The 14315-nt window shown below is 35.2% G+C and overlaps 1 protein-coding gene across 2 annotated transcripts in view; it reads left to right on the forward strand.

Annotated features, from left to right (window-relative positions):
- Positions 1-14315, forward strand: part of POLK (DNA polymerase kappa) — a 66081-nt gene that overhangs the window by 29854 nt on the left and 21912 nt on the right. For both annotated transcript variants that reach the window (XM_088023350.1, XM_088023349.1), the window contains exons 4-6: positions 5913-6065; positions 8953-9084; positions 12195-12348. In XM_088023350.1, the coding sequence (XP_087879476.1) occupies positions 5913-6065; positions 8953-9084; positions 12195-12348 (439 nt within the window). The remainder of the gene's footprint in view (positions 1-5912; positions 6066-8952; positions 9085-12194; positions 12349-14315) is intronic.

Here is a 14315-nt window from a genome sequence, read left to right on the forward strand (position 1 = left end):
AACCAAGCCTATATGTTCTTCTAGTATCTTTATAGATTTTGTTTATCTTTAGTCCATTTGGAATTTGTTTTTGTTTTTGTTCTAGAGGGTGAGAGAGGGAGTGGGGAGGGGGAAAGGATAGAGGGGGAAAGAGAGAGAGAACCTTAAGCAGGCTTCCTGCCTAGCGCAGAGCCTGAGACATGGGGCTCTGTCTCATGCCCCTGAGATCATGACCTGGACCGAAATTAAGAGTCGGAGGCTTAACTGACGGAGCCACCCAGGTGCTCCTGGCATTTGTTTTAATGTGAGATGTTAAGTATTTTTTTCTTAAATGGAGAGTATTACATTTTCACTAATAGTATTATTCTTTCTAAATGGTGATTCATTTGTCCCAACACCATTTATTGAATCATGAGTCCTTTCTCCACTGAACTGAAATGAGGCACTTCCATATACTAAGTTCTCATTGTACTCATTGATTTGTTTCTGGATTCTCTCTCTTACTCGATTGAATCTTTTCCTGTATCAGTACCATGCACTTTTAGTTATTCAATGATAATAACACTTTAATATCCTACCTCGCTACTATTTTTTAAAATTTTTTTCTCATACGTTGTTTCTTTCAAATAAATTTGAGCATCATTTCAACAAGTTAAAATTCCATTCTGTCTGTAATAACATTGTTTTTAAATTGATATTAATCCTTGGCAATTTATTTTCAGAACTTCTTTCTGGTAAGTTTTATTGATCTATACAAATATCTCTAATAAAATTTTAAAGATAAAATGCATATGAATCATGCAATAAAATAACTTTTTGCTGTTTCCTCTTTTTAAAGCTCCTATCCTTAAATATGCTAATAATTTGAAGGATTAGAAAATACTTTACATTGTATAACAGAGTTTCACATTTTGTTACAGTTTTAGTTGACTATTTCTTGGGAGACTCTGACATCTTTTGCAAGGGAAGTGGCAGGAAATATGTTTTATGTTAATTGTTAAATTGTTTCATTTGTTGAACTTCCTTTAAAAGAAATTGTATAAATGGGAGGAGATTAAGGAAATCCTAAAGAATCTAAAAGATCTGAGAGAAAGAGAGGTTTTCATGGGAAATGCATTTCTATTCTAGAGTCATACAATTTCCAAATAATAGATTTTATTTTGTGTACTACGATGGTAGGAACTATTATTGCTAGTCAAGCTGTGGTAACTAACCTCTGTTGGCATGAACTCCCACAGTTTAATCAGAACCTAAGCATTCTCTCCATCCTACCCTCATTAGACTTGTTAAAGATGCAATCATTTTTGTAGCTGCCAAAACATCTTGTTATAACATGGATTCATAAATTGAATAGACAGCCATTCATGTTGTATTAAATGGCAACTACACAGCAAATCAGTGCATTTTGACTATTTTAACAATTGATTTTATGAACTCAGTTTTCCTGAACAATTTTTAGGGTAATTATAAGTTAAGAAAATGAAAAACAATATTTCTGAAATAGTCTCCTGAATGTAATCAAAAAAGGGGATTTTTTTTTAATGCAAATAAAACATAATATTGATATAAAACACTATTGGAGCTTGGTTTGAAGTTATTTCAGTGTTAAAGACATTTTAAGATCCCTTTTAGGGAAACATCATAAAATAATGGAAAGAGTACAGCCTTTGGAGTAACTTGATTTACAGGTCCACTGCTAACATTTTCCAGCTGTGTGACTTAGGGCAGATTACTGCATCTTACTGAGGTTTAGTTTTCTCTTCTCTAAAATGAGAATAATTATCATCTCAGAATTATTTTGATCATTAAATGAGTTAACATAAGAAGTACTTAGCATGTTATATAACACATTTGATATACTCAATAAGTGTCACTTTTATTTCTAAAATTATAGGTTATATCATTAAGCCCTTTCCATATCCCTGGATAAGTACATTACACGAGTACCTCTTTAAACCTTTGGGGGTTGGTTTAGTCCCAGTTTACAAATAAAATGAGAATGAGGGTTAACTTGCCCATTTTCATGTAACTAATAAGTGGCAGAGCTGAAACCCACAAGAAGCTCTTATTCTTAAACATGGTTCTTAACTGGGGCAAAAGGGATAACATACATACATGTGAGAGGCTCAGATCAGAACTTGGGAGTCATTTGGAAGGAAAAATCATGAAAACATCAACGAAGATTTCAGTAGAAGAAATTTGAAAAAAGCAGGGTGGTGTGCATTTGGTAGATGCAGAGAAAAAAATGTTGAGAGGAGGGTGACTAATGAGAGTAGAGGAAAATGGAATGTGTGAGTCACTCAGTGGGGAGGTTTCCTTTTGGCAACTGCACTTGTGCTTTAGGCACAGAAAAGATAATAGATTGCTGAAGAAACTGTCATAGAATTATTGTATGAGGCTAAGGGGAACTTTTTTCCATTTGGTTTCCTTTCTATTTATTATCTTTTTCCTTTCCAATATTTCTGGGTTAACATACTTCAAATGCTGCTCCCTTATTCTCAGTCGACTCGTATCTTAGGTATATTTTCTGGATTAACATATAGTAGTTTTTAATCCACCCTTATTTTCATTAGTCTCCATGATTTGTTTACATCTTTTTTTCTTTTTAACGTCAGGATGCTCTTCTCTAATTTACAGTTTAGGTACTGGAAGAAGTTGTTTTAAATCTGGATGATAGATTGGAGTAATGTTGAAAAGTTCCATTGATTAGGGTGGTGTCTCACTGCATGAGATCAGCCTTCTCCAAAATTTTTCTACACAACCTACCCTCTCTTTTTTAAGCAGAAATGTATATATGTATATATGCTATGAGGCTCACCTCTTTCTGTCTGATAAGGAAAGAATTTGAAGGCAAATAAGGTCCTTTTCCTGGTGGAACTCATAATTTAGTATCTAATACAGTAAGTGCATAGTACAGCAGGAAAACAACTAAGGGAACACTGAATTCTGTGGCATGAAGGACAGAGATCTAATTAAGCTACAGAGAGATATCTGAGCTGACCCTTCAAGGCTTTATGACAGAACTCGGAAGGACATACTAGACAGAGAAACAGCCTGAAGAAGGCACAGAGCACCCCAGGTCGTTCAGTGAGTTGCAGCCTAAACAGAAGCAGACCCTATAGAGGCTCACTGTGGCTACTGGAGACAAATAGGATTCAGGGTGATTATTTCTTTTTCTTTTTTTTTAAATTTTATTATGTTACGTTAATCACCATACATTACATCATTAGTTTTTGATGTAGTGTTCCATGATTCATTGTTTGTGTATAACACCCAGTGCTCCATTCAGTATGTGCCCTCTTTAATACCCATCACCAGGCTAACCCATCCCCCCACCCCTCTCCCCTCTAGAACCCTCAGTTTGTTTCTCAGAGTCCATAGTCTCTCATGGTTCCTCTCCCCCTCTGATTTCCCCCCTTCATTTTTCCCTTCCTACTGTCTTCTTTTTTTTTTTTTTAACATATAATGTATTATTTGTTTCAGAGGTACAGGTCTGTGATTCATCAGTCTTACATAATTCACAGTGCTCACCATAGCACATACCCTCCCCTATGTCTGTCACCAAGGCACCCCATCCCTCCCACCTCCACCACTCCAGCAACCCTCAGTTAGTGTCCTGAGATTAAGAATTCCTCATATCAGTGAGATCATATGATACGTGTCTTTCTCTGAGTTATTTCGCTTAGCCTAATACCCTCTAGTTCTGTCCACGTCGTTGCAAATGGCAAGATTCTGTTGTTTCTTTTTGATGGCTGCATAATATTCCATTGTATATATACACACCACATCTTCTTTATCCATTCGTCTGTTGATGGACATCTAGGCTCTTTCCATAGTTTGGCTATTGTGGACATTGCTGCTATATAAACATTGGGGTGCATGTACCCCTTTGGATCACTACATTTGTAGCTTTGGGGTAAATACCCAGTAGTGCAATTGCTGGGTCATATGGTAGCTCTATTTTCAACTTTTTGAGGAACCTCCATAGTGTTTTCCAGAGTGGCTGCACCAGCTTGCGTTCCCACCAACAGTGTAGGAGGGTTCCCCTTTCTCCACATCCCCGCCAACATCTGTCGTTTCCTGACTTGTTAATTTTAGCCATTCTGACTGGTGTGAGGTGGTATCTCATTGAGGTTTTGATTTGGATCTCCCTGATGCTGAGCAATGTTGAGCACTTTTTCATGTGTCTGTTGGCCATTTGGATGTCTTCTTTGGAAAAATGTCTGTTCATGTCTTCTGCCCATTTCTTGATTGGATTATTTGTTCTTTGGGTGTTGAGTTTGATAAGTTCTTTATAGATGTTGGATACTAACCCTTTATCTGATATGTCATTTGCAAATTTCTTCTCCCATTCTGTCGGTTGTCTTTTGGTTTTGTTAACTGTTTCCTTTGCTGTGCAAAAGCTTTTTATCTTGATGAAGTCAGGGTGATTATTTCTAAAAGAGAAGTGTAGGCTTAACCTGTAGCTAGTGGGAAGCTAGTATCACTAAAATGCTAAGAAGGAAGGCCATGAAAAAAAATTTTGCAGAATGGAAGCAAGGTTGAAGTCCAACAAGGAGAAAAAGGCAAATTATACCCCTGTAACTTTCCACTTTTGAAAAAACCTGCTATAGGGATCGCCACATGATGGAAATTGCTTTCATTCCAGAGCCCACCCAGCTCACTTGCTTATATCTGGCTATTTTCCCCTCAGTTTTTTCTTTTTCTTTTTTTTTTTTTTAGATTTTATTTATTTATTTGACACAGAGACAGACACAGCGAGAGCAGGAACACAAGCAGGGGGAGTGGGAGAGGGAGAAGCAGGCTTCCCGCCGAGCAGGGAGCCCGATGCGGGGCTCGATCCCAGGACCCTGGGATCATGACCTGAGCTGAGGGCAGACACTTAACGACTGAGCCACCCAGGCGCCCCTTCCCCTCAGTTTTTGATTGTTTTGCTATGCAGCTATCCATTGATCCTTTAGTCATAGATTACATTCATTAAACTTGTACCATGTGCCAGCCACTCTTCCATGCTCTTTCTGTATTCTAGCTTATTCAAAGTGATCATAGATCAAAATGGTCACACAGCCAGCCACCCTTGGCTGCAGGGAAAGCAGGGAAGCATATTTAGCTTCTTCAGCCTCTATAGTAGAGGCCACAAAAAAGGAACACTTGGAAATGTGTTACATAAACCCTTTTCTTACTGCCCTACTTTGGTTATTTTTACTTCCTTTCATTTCCCTTTCTTCTTTCTTATCAATCCGATGCTTTCTCACTAGAGAAATAAAAAGTGCTTTAAAGATTAAGGTTCTTCACTGTTATATTTGACATACATATTGAAGTTTCATGACAGAATAAATTATAGCTTAAATTTTCAATTTTGATTTGTATTGACTAACAGTTACCAAATTTTAGCTTTATAAAGGCATTTCTACAGAGGGAATGTTTACATTATGGTTGGTATATTCACTTGTACAATACTATTCAGCATAAACATAATATACCAAAGAAGTATATAATCATTCATTGTACATTTCCTTTGTTTCTGTCTTAAGACATTAATGTTAATGAGTCAAATGAGAGATGTTTATTTTACCTAACCTGAAGCTTTTTTTTTACAGTAAGTTGGTCCTCAGATTTATAAAGCAGAAGAATCATTTGATACAATCAGTTGGAATAGTTCATTTATTCAGTAAATATTTATTACCTATCATGTGGTTGTAGTTATTGAGAGATTAAAGTGTTGGTAGGGCATGATATTTGAGGTTTAACTGCCTGTCTTCATGAAAATAGATGCAATTACCAGTGTTAATAAACAACAATCAAGTATATATAGATAGGCGGGTGGATGGACAGGCAGAGAGAGATGCCTACTAAAAGTGAGATTAATGTGATGACTGGTGCTGTTTCAATAGCATGTTGACTCAAAATATGTTAACTTTTTAAAAATTAAGGTTGACAGATTTGCAATGGAATTAGAACAGAGCCGGGATCTGAATAATACTATAGTGCACATTGACATGGATGCTTTCTATGCAGCTGTAGAAATGAGAGACAATCCAGAATTGAAGGATAAACCTATTGCTGTAGGATCAAGGACTATGTTGGTAAGTAGGTAAAGATCAAAGACAAAAAGGAAATTTCATAACATATTCGAGTAAGCCTTACTGGTTCATGAAGGGAGAAGCCTTTAGTAAGCTCTGCCAGTTTGCTGGGCATTTTCCTGTGTGCTTTATATGTGTTCAATTACTGAATCCTTTCAACATCTCTTGCGGTACAAATTTTTATTTCCATTTGACAGACAAAAAACAAACTCAGAGAGGTGTTTAAAATCTTCCCCAAAGTTACAAACCTGGTGAATGGTAGAGTGGCATTGTATCTTTCTGTTGCAAGCTGTATTTTTCTTAAGTAACTGTTCCGGTAAAAGGGAATTGGAGAAGAAAGAAAAGGAAGTGTTACTCCAGAGCAGGTTTGCAAGCAGGCCAAATCTAGTCTTTTTTTGTAAATAAAATGTTATTGGAACAATCACACCCATTCATCTGTTGTTGTATTAAAAGAGCAGAGTTGAGTAGCTTGCAAGAGAGACCATATGATCTGCAAAGCCCAAAGTAACTACTATCTGGACCGTTACAGGAAAGGTTTGCCAACCTTAGGTCTAGGGTAATATATTTTATTATAGTACTACTGTAATTAGTTTTTCTCATGACTTGGAACCTTTGCTTTTCTGATTACCATGTTGCTCTACCTTATCACCACCCTAACCATAGAAGGTAAAGATGACCAGGATTGCTATATGTGGCTAAAAGTGTGTGGGGAATTAATAATGGCCCCTGGAATAGATGGATTTTGGTATGAAAAAACATGTAAGAGAAACAAGGAGAGTTCTTCCCTGTTCCTAACTCCTTCAAATGCTTTAGATAGCTATAAACCTAATTCCTACTGAGTTACTATTTTATTATAATCTCTTTGTTTATCATCTCTGCTCCCATAAGTATGCAGGCTACTAACAATTCAGGTTCCAAACAATGTTTACCGAAAGACTATTTCCCTTTCCTACAAATCATCAGCTGATTTTTGAAAAAAATGTATTTAATTTTATTGAGAATATATATCACCATATATTTATATGGAATTATCTATGTGTGCATATGTATATATATTTTAAAGCTAAACCCACTGCTAGATCTGCAAAATATTTTCCTTCCTATAAATTATATCCTCCTAAAAATTATTTCCAAATTCAAAATGATTATTTGCCATATTTAAACAAAGATTACTCCTTTTGTATTCTCAACTAATAGACTTCATTTCTAATGAGATTTGAAGTAGAATTGTTTTTGTTCTATTAAATTCATAAAAGCGTTTTTACAAATTAATGGTAGTGATGGTGCATATATGATTATTTCAGTCTATTACAGTTAGAATTCTTTTTTGAATAATTTGATGGATCTTCAAAATGTTCTAAGTTAGCACTCATAGTTGGAACATAGACCCTTAGCAGTTATTTATTGCTGCATAACAAACCCCTTTAAGTACTTAGTGGTTAACCATTTATTTGCTCATGATTCTGTAATTTGAGCAGAGTACAAAGGGGATAATTTTACTCTATCTGGGGTTGGCTACAGTTATTTAGCTGGGGCTGCAGGATCCAAAATGGCTTTATTAACACCCTTGGCCTTTCAGCCAAGGTGGCTGGAATGGCTTCCAGCCATTGAGCTTTCCCCTCTCCACATGGTACATCATCATTTAGCAATTTAACCCAAGACCTTTACATAGTTGCTGGATCCCCAAGGAAGCAAAGGCGACTTCATAATGCCTAGGCTTCAAGACTCACATAATGTCACTCCCTCACATTCTTCTAGTCAAAACAAGTCATAGTGCAAGTCACTTGGCATGAGGGACTAGAACCTACCCTTGGATAGGAGGAACTATAAAGTATTGTGGCTGTGATTTACAATCTACCACAAATCTAGAAGATAAAGGAAGTCGTATCATAAATTTTGTTCCAGATTTACTACAGATCTAGCTTTCATATCCATTCTGTTAGACTTATCTGTGTTTAAAACACTGATTTGTCTTTCTAATGCCATCTGCATTTTCTCTTCCAGAATACTGATCAAAGATTAACATAGTTTTGAGTACTATCAAGATTTTTTTAAATGCCATTTGAAAGCCACTTACGGCAAATTGATACTATTCTGAAGTAATCCCTTCATGTGATAGATTCTGTTTTACATTTCTTTGAATTTTCACTAGAGATTTCATTTGTGATAAAAAAAACTTTTTTATAAATGGTACTGTGGTATAATCATCAACAGGATTTAAAAGTAATGTTCTCCTTCTTACTTTCATAAATTTTTAGTTCCATCTCCTACTAAAAATGTTTTCACCAAAAAGGATATTCAAGCCTTAAGAAATAAAATGTAATTTTAAAAGCTCTTTTAAGCTTTCATCACTTCAGTTTTTGAAATTTAATTTGGCTGACTATATAATAGAACCTTTGACTTTTGTTCTAAATGAAAAATTTCAAAACCTCAAATACTGCAAATTCCAAATCTGTACTATTATACCATGCTGTTACTTTCTATACTGTTACTTTCATTTAACATCCATACTGTTTGTACTATAACATTACTTTATAACTATTATTTTCATGTAGTATCACCCACTATCATCCAAACTTTGATATATACTATGTTACAGGTATGCCTTAGAACCAGTCAAGTTTAGTTATTGGAAATGTAAGAGAACCTTTTTATTAGTCTTGTTTATTACCTGGTATCACATAAATATGGAGACAGTAGTGAGAGAGAGGGTCATGGTATCACAATACCATGATAGGATAAAGTAAAAGCTTGATTCAAAACTATGGCCTATAAAACAAATGTCCTTGACTTGAAAATGCCCATCAGTAATGTCTTTCTTATGAATGCATTGATCGGTATGTCCATTTAGGTTTGTATATTTTTTCCCATGTGGTCCGTTTTCTTTCAGTCTACTTCGAATTATTATGCAAGGAGATTTGGTGTTCGCGCAGCCATGCCAGGATTTATTGCTAAAAGACTCTGCCCACAACTTATTATTGTGCCTCCAAACTTTGACAAATACCGAGCTGTGAGTACAGAGGTAAGTCTGATGAAGCACTCTTACTTACGGCCTTTCACTGATTTCCTGTCACCTACAGAGTCAAGTCCAAATGGCCTTAGCACATCAGAATTCAGCCTTAATTTATTCCTTTAAGTCTTACCTCCTACCACTTTTGATAACTGAGCTGAGTATACGGAATACACCCTTCTATTTCCCAGATCTTTGCTCTTCCACATATTTTTTCATCTGTTTAGAAACTCTTATCTACCTAGAAAACTTTGAATTGTCTTAATTATAATCTATATTAACCTTAGTTGTTTTTTTCTTAATGTGCAACATACATTTTTTTCTAGAATCACCTTATATTTATAATTTACATAATCTATTCATGTTATTAATTTCAACCTCTTGTGAATAAATTTTTTATCAAATGTTCTTAAACAGTAATGAAATTCCTTTATTTTGATTAACTCTTTTCCTTGCTCCACAGTCTAGTGAAGATGCTTATGAGCCTTTAATGTTCGAGAGACTGATAATCAAGGAAAAAAGGGAATCATCTTGCTTTGAAAAGGATCTCTGAAATATAAAGATTTGATTACTTAGTAAAATTGTCTGAACTGTCATATATGAAAAATTGCCATTTTCTCTATTTTTGATAACTCGTTTAGATAGTGCTAAAACTTAAATCATAAATTAAAATTTTAGAATACTACATCAAACAGTTTCAGACTACTGTAGTAAAATGTATTGTGTTAAAGACTGCTGTCTGAATTGAAACCCTTAAAAAACTATGGCTTAAGCACTTACTACCATTTAGTCATGTAGATGATCTTTATATTCGCTCCTCTTATTTGTATTCCACCTCATGTACTCTAGAAATGAAACCTCCCCAAATTGGAATGGTACACCACCCCAAATTTTTAAAAAATTCTGTTTTTCATTCTTTCAAAAACAGTCTGTGGCAGCAAGTGCTTTTGCCTATCTCTGAAAAGGTGGTGGAGAAGGGGGAAGCACGTTTATGTGTGGTTACTGCTTGTCTTTTTTACCATATTCCTGATGAGAAAGAGATAAAATGCTAACCATAAGTATTACGGGCTTTCATTAAGTTTGAAAATCCTTCAGAGACCTTCTAAGAAAGAATTTTTTTGAGCCCTGCTTTACCTCAGTAAAACTTATGACAATATGGTAATGAGAGCTAAATTGTTTTTAGTTCTTTTCTGTCTAGTTACTTACAGAAATTGGAGAAATCTTTCTCAAATTTGAGCAGGATGTAACTAGTTTATTTGCAGATAGCAAATGGGTTCTTTTTTTTTAATATTTATTTATTTGAGAGAGAGAATGAGATAGAGCATGAGAGGGGGGAGGGTCAGAAAGAGAAGCAGACTCCCTGCTCAGCAGGGAGCCTGATGCGGGACTCAATCCTGGGACTCCAGGATCATGACCTGAGCCAAAGGCAGTTGCTTAACCAGCTGAGCCACCCAGGCACCCGCAAATGGGTTCTTATGTGTGAACGAACTACAGCACAAATTCACTGACTCTAACTATATTAGTATATATGACTTGGTTTAAAAGTTTAAGGAAAGCCATTTTTATTTTATCCAAAAGAATGGAACAGCTTTAACTGTTGGAAGCCTAAGTGCTTGAATTTTACTGGAACATGTCTATTTTTGTTCTTCAAGCAGTATCCTATGAAAAGGAAGTTAGTGAGTACTCCATGTCTCTAGGGAGTACTTCTCATTCAGAATAATCTTAGTTGGCTGCCAACTCCCGACTTTCCAGAGTTTCATTTTCACTAGAAAGATTCCATTTGAGTACATTATAAAACTGGTTTCTTCCAGAAGAACAAAGCTAATTAAGGTACTCTCTGAGTAAAGCTTGGCCAAGTTTTATATCACCATTTTCTAAAATTACCTTTGACTCAGCTGTTCATAATTAAATTAAGCTAAAAAGCTTTATTTTATAAAACTTCAAAAAAGGTTTCCTCATGATACAGCAGACAGATTTTAAATACTAGATGGAAGGATAACGTAATTCAACAAATACATTTTTCACAAATATGTATATATTATTTTGGCAACCATTTCCTCCAATTTCAGTTAATACTTCAGTGGTTAAAAAAATTTATAGTTCCATGTAATAAAACTATCTTTCATAAATGGCATTTCTGGAACCATGGAAATTCTGATCTCTTTATTTATCTCAAGATGCAGCTCCAGACTTTTCCCATTTAATATAGTCACAAACTTCCACTGTAGATTTTGTCATCTTTTCCATTCCAAATCTCGATAATTGAGCTTTGTTTTCTGAATGGATACATGCATTAGTGTGTTTTGAGTGGAGTTTTATGTGCATATTATAATTAATTAAAATAAAACTACTTTCTAAAGCAACATAGTACTATTATATAAGATTATTCCTTCTTAGGGGCACCTAGGTGGCTCAGTTGATTAAGCATCAAATTCTTGATTTCGGCTCAAGTCGTGATCTTAGGGTTATGAGTTCAAGCACTGCTTTGGGCTGCATGCTGGGTGTGGAGACTACTTAAAAAAAAAAGGATTATTCCTTTTTAAAATAAACAAAAAAGGTGAGGGGGAGCAGGATCCTATTGTTCCCACTTCTACTTTTGACCAGTTACTTAAAATTATGTTACTTAACCAGAATGATGTCTGAGATTTATTTGAATCATTCATTATATCTAGATAAAGGTGGCTGAATAGAGCTTGTATCAAATGAAGCTCTTTCATGGTCTTCTGCCTTCATGATCTATTTTATTTTTTATTTTTTTAAAAGATTTTATTTATTTATTTGACAGAGAAAGACACAGCGAGAGAGGGAACACAAGCAGGGGGAGTGAGAGAGAGAGAAGCAGGCTTCCCGTGGAGCAGGGAGCCTGATGTGGGGCTCCATCCCAGGACCCGAAGGCAGCCGCTTAACGACTGAGCCACCCAGGCGCCCTCTTGATCTATTTTAATGCAAAAGAGAATTTGGACAAACTTGTGCTAGCAATAAATTATTTATTCCCTAAATCCATGAGCTATTGATTGCAGGATTTTTACTATAGTTGCAAAGTAAGAATATTAATGTTTCTTATCAGCTGTTATATTACAGGCTATGGCAGCAGAATTGAAACCATTTTGTTCCTTTTGAAGGTTAAGGAAATACTTGCTGATTATGATCCCAATTTTATGGCCATGAGTCTTGATGAAGCCTACTTGAATATAACAAAGCACTTACAGGAAAGACAAAATTGGCCTGAGGACAAAAGGAAGTATTTAATCAAAACAGGGAACTCTCTAGAAAATGGTAAGCAATTTATTAGAATGATCAAACTAAAAAACAAACAAAAAGCCCTTTGAATTAACTCATTTAACTTATCAGCATGCATAGGTGGTAGAACTAGATATACCTTTATTATGAAAAAGTATTAAAAATGAGAAATCAGAAACTTACAGTATACCAGTGGAATTTCTAAGTTAAATTTGTAACTTTTAAACAAAAGAGATTGGTTTAAATCATTTTTATTTTATTTTATTATTATTTTATTTTATTTTAAATCATTTAAATCTCTAGAGTTTAAGAATGTGCAGAGCCCCTGAACAAAGTAATTTCATAGCAGTTCTTTTCCGAAGATCTAATAAGAAAGGATTGAATCGTGTTGAATCTGAGGAGGTATCTATCTAAGGTGGCCTTTTGTTGTAGTTGTTAAAAGAAATTAAATTTTTTAAAAATTAGCCTCAAACATATCAAAACATTGGATGGGGTTTTTTCCCGTTTTCAAAATTATCTGTAATCTGGTTATACAGTGATTATGACTGTTTTCAACCTTGCCAAAATTAATGACTCCTAACTCTCTTCTTTGCCTTAGAACTTATTGTGATTCTTTCGTATACACTGATATAGAAGTTTCATCACCCTGAGGTTTTTTCCAATGATCCCTTTGTTACTAATCCAAAATAGTGTCAAAGAACATGTAGCTATTACACATACTGCTTTCAACCCTCTGTCAGAGGTATGATTACTTCAAATAGCTGTCCTGGACCCCTGAGCAAAGTTCACCTGGATGAAAAGGTAGAAACAGAGGGTTTACTCACAGCCCACAGCTGTATTTCAAGTGCACAACTCATTGACTTCTTCAGGTGGGGACAGCCAGTAGTAGGGAAACCTGTTTGTAACCTTCCCTGAGGCAAAAATGGTGGATCTTCGATGGCATAACATTCTAACTCTCATATTGTTTGGGGCTCACATCTTTGGAGCAAGTTTAGTGTGGACATCAAATCACAACTTCACTATCTTATTTAGAACTCTAAGGAACAAGTCTCTCGCTTTAATAGAAACATTAAATAATAAACAAGCATCATCATTCCTGAACACAGAGGCTTAGAGCAAAAGATTTTCTGAAGTAAATCTTTATTGTTTGGTGGAAGAGGCACACAAAGCCTGATGTCAGTTTGCTTTACATACCCATTTATTTCCTTACTTTTCACAAGAGAAGGTGGGGAAACCATTATATGGTTATATCAGAGCATCTCCCTGAGGACCTCCTATAACAATTATGTTCACAATATGTTAAAAAAAAATTACCCTGGGACTAAGGTAAATATTTTTATTCTCTATTAATGTTCTTTTCATTTATTACACTATGTGCAAACTTTCTTGGAGATGTGAACTTTCAATTACTTATGTACTTTACTCTTCCTGTATTTCATATTTTTAAGCAATTTAAGTAGTTATAACTTTTTTTTCTCATATATAAATCCCTGTGGGCTGGACTTTTCAGCATATCTGATTTCACATTATGCCATGGGAAGCTGTCAACAGTGAGTTGGCACCATGGCAGCTGATTGATATATCTTCCTCTGAAGTCCAAGACATTTTTCTGCTGTTTGCCCCTTTTCTGAAAGGTGCAGTCTTTGGAAAAGTATTGCTAAATACTTTGTCTATAAACAAATAAAATAATTATTATTATTTTATGTTTATTCTGCCATATAAATCTGCATGGTAAGCGGGAGGCAATATAAGAAACCGAAATACCATATACTTTTAGCACTCGCCATCCATATAGTCCACATAAAGATGGGATGCTTTCATCCTAGTGTTTCAGATGATAGGAAACCTTAGTTTTGTACTCTGATCACCTCAGTTATGGGGATTATAAAGGCTTTTTTTTTTTTTCAGAAAGCAAATAAGAAACTACTTGAGCATTAGTCATATAGCCAGGCTGCACAGAGAAGTAGACAGATTGAATAATAGGTAACTGGGCCATTCAGTAG

Source organism: Eumetopias jubatus, unplaced genomic scaffold (assembly GCF_037043125.1).
Source record: "Eumetopias jubatus isolate StellerSeaLion01/CBP00866 unplaced genomic scaffold, mEumJub1_p1.0 scaffold_5, whole genome shotgun sequence".
In the NCBI taxonomy this organism is placed as follows: domain Eukaryota; kingdom Metazoa; phylum Chordata; class Mammalia; order Carnivora; family Otariidae; genus Eumetopias; species Eumetopias jubatus.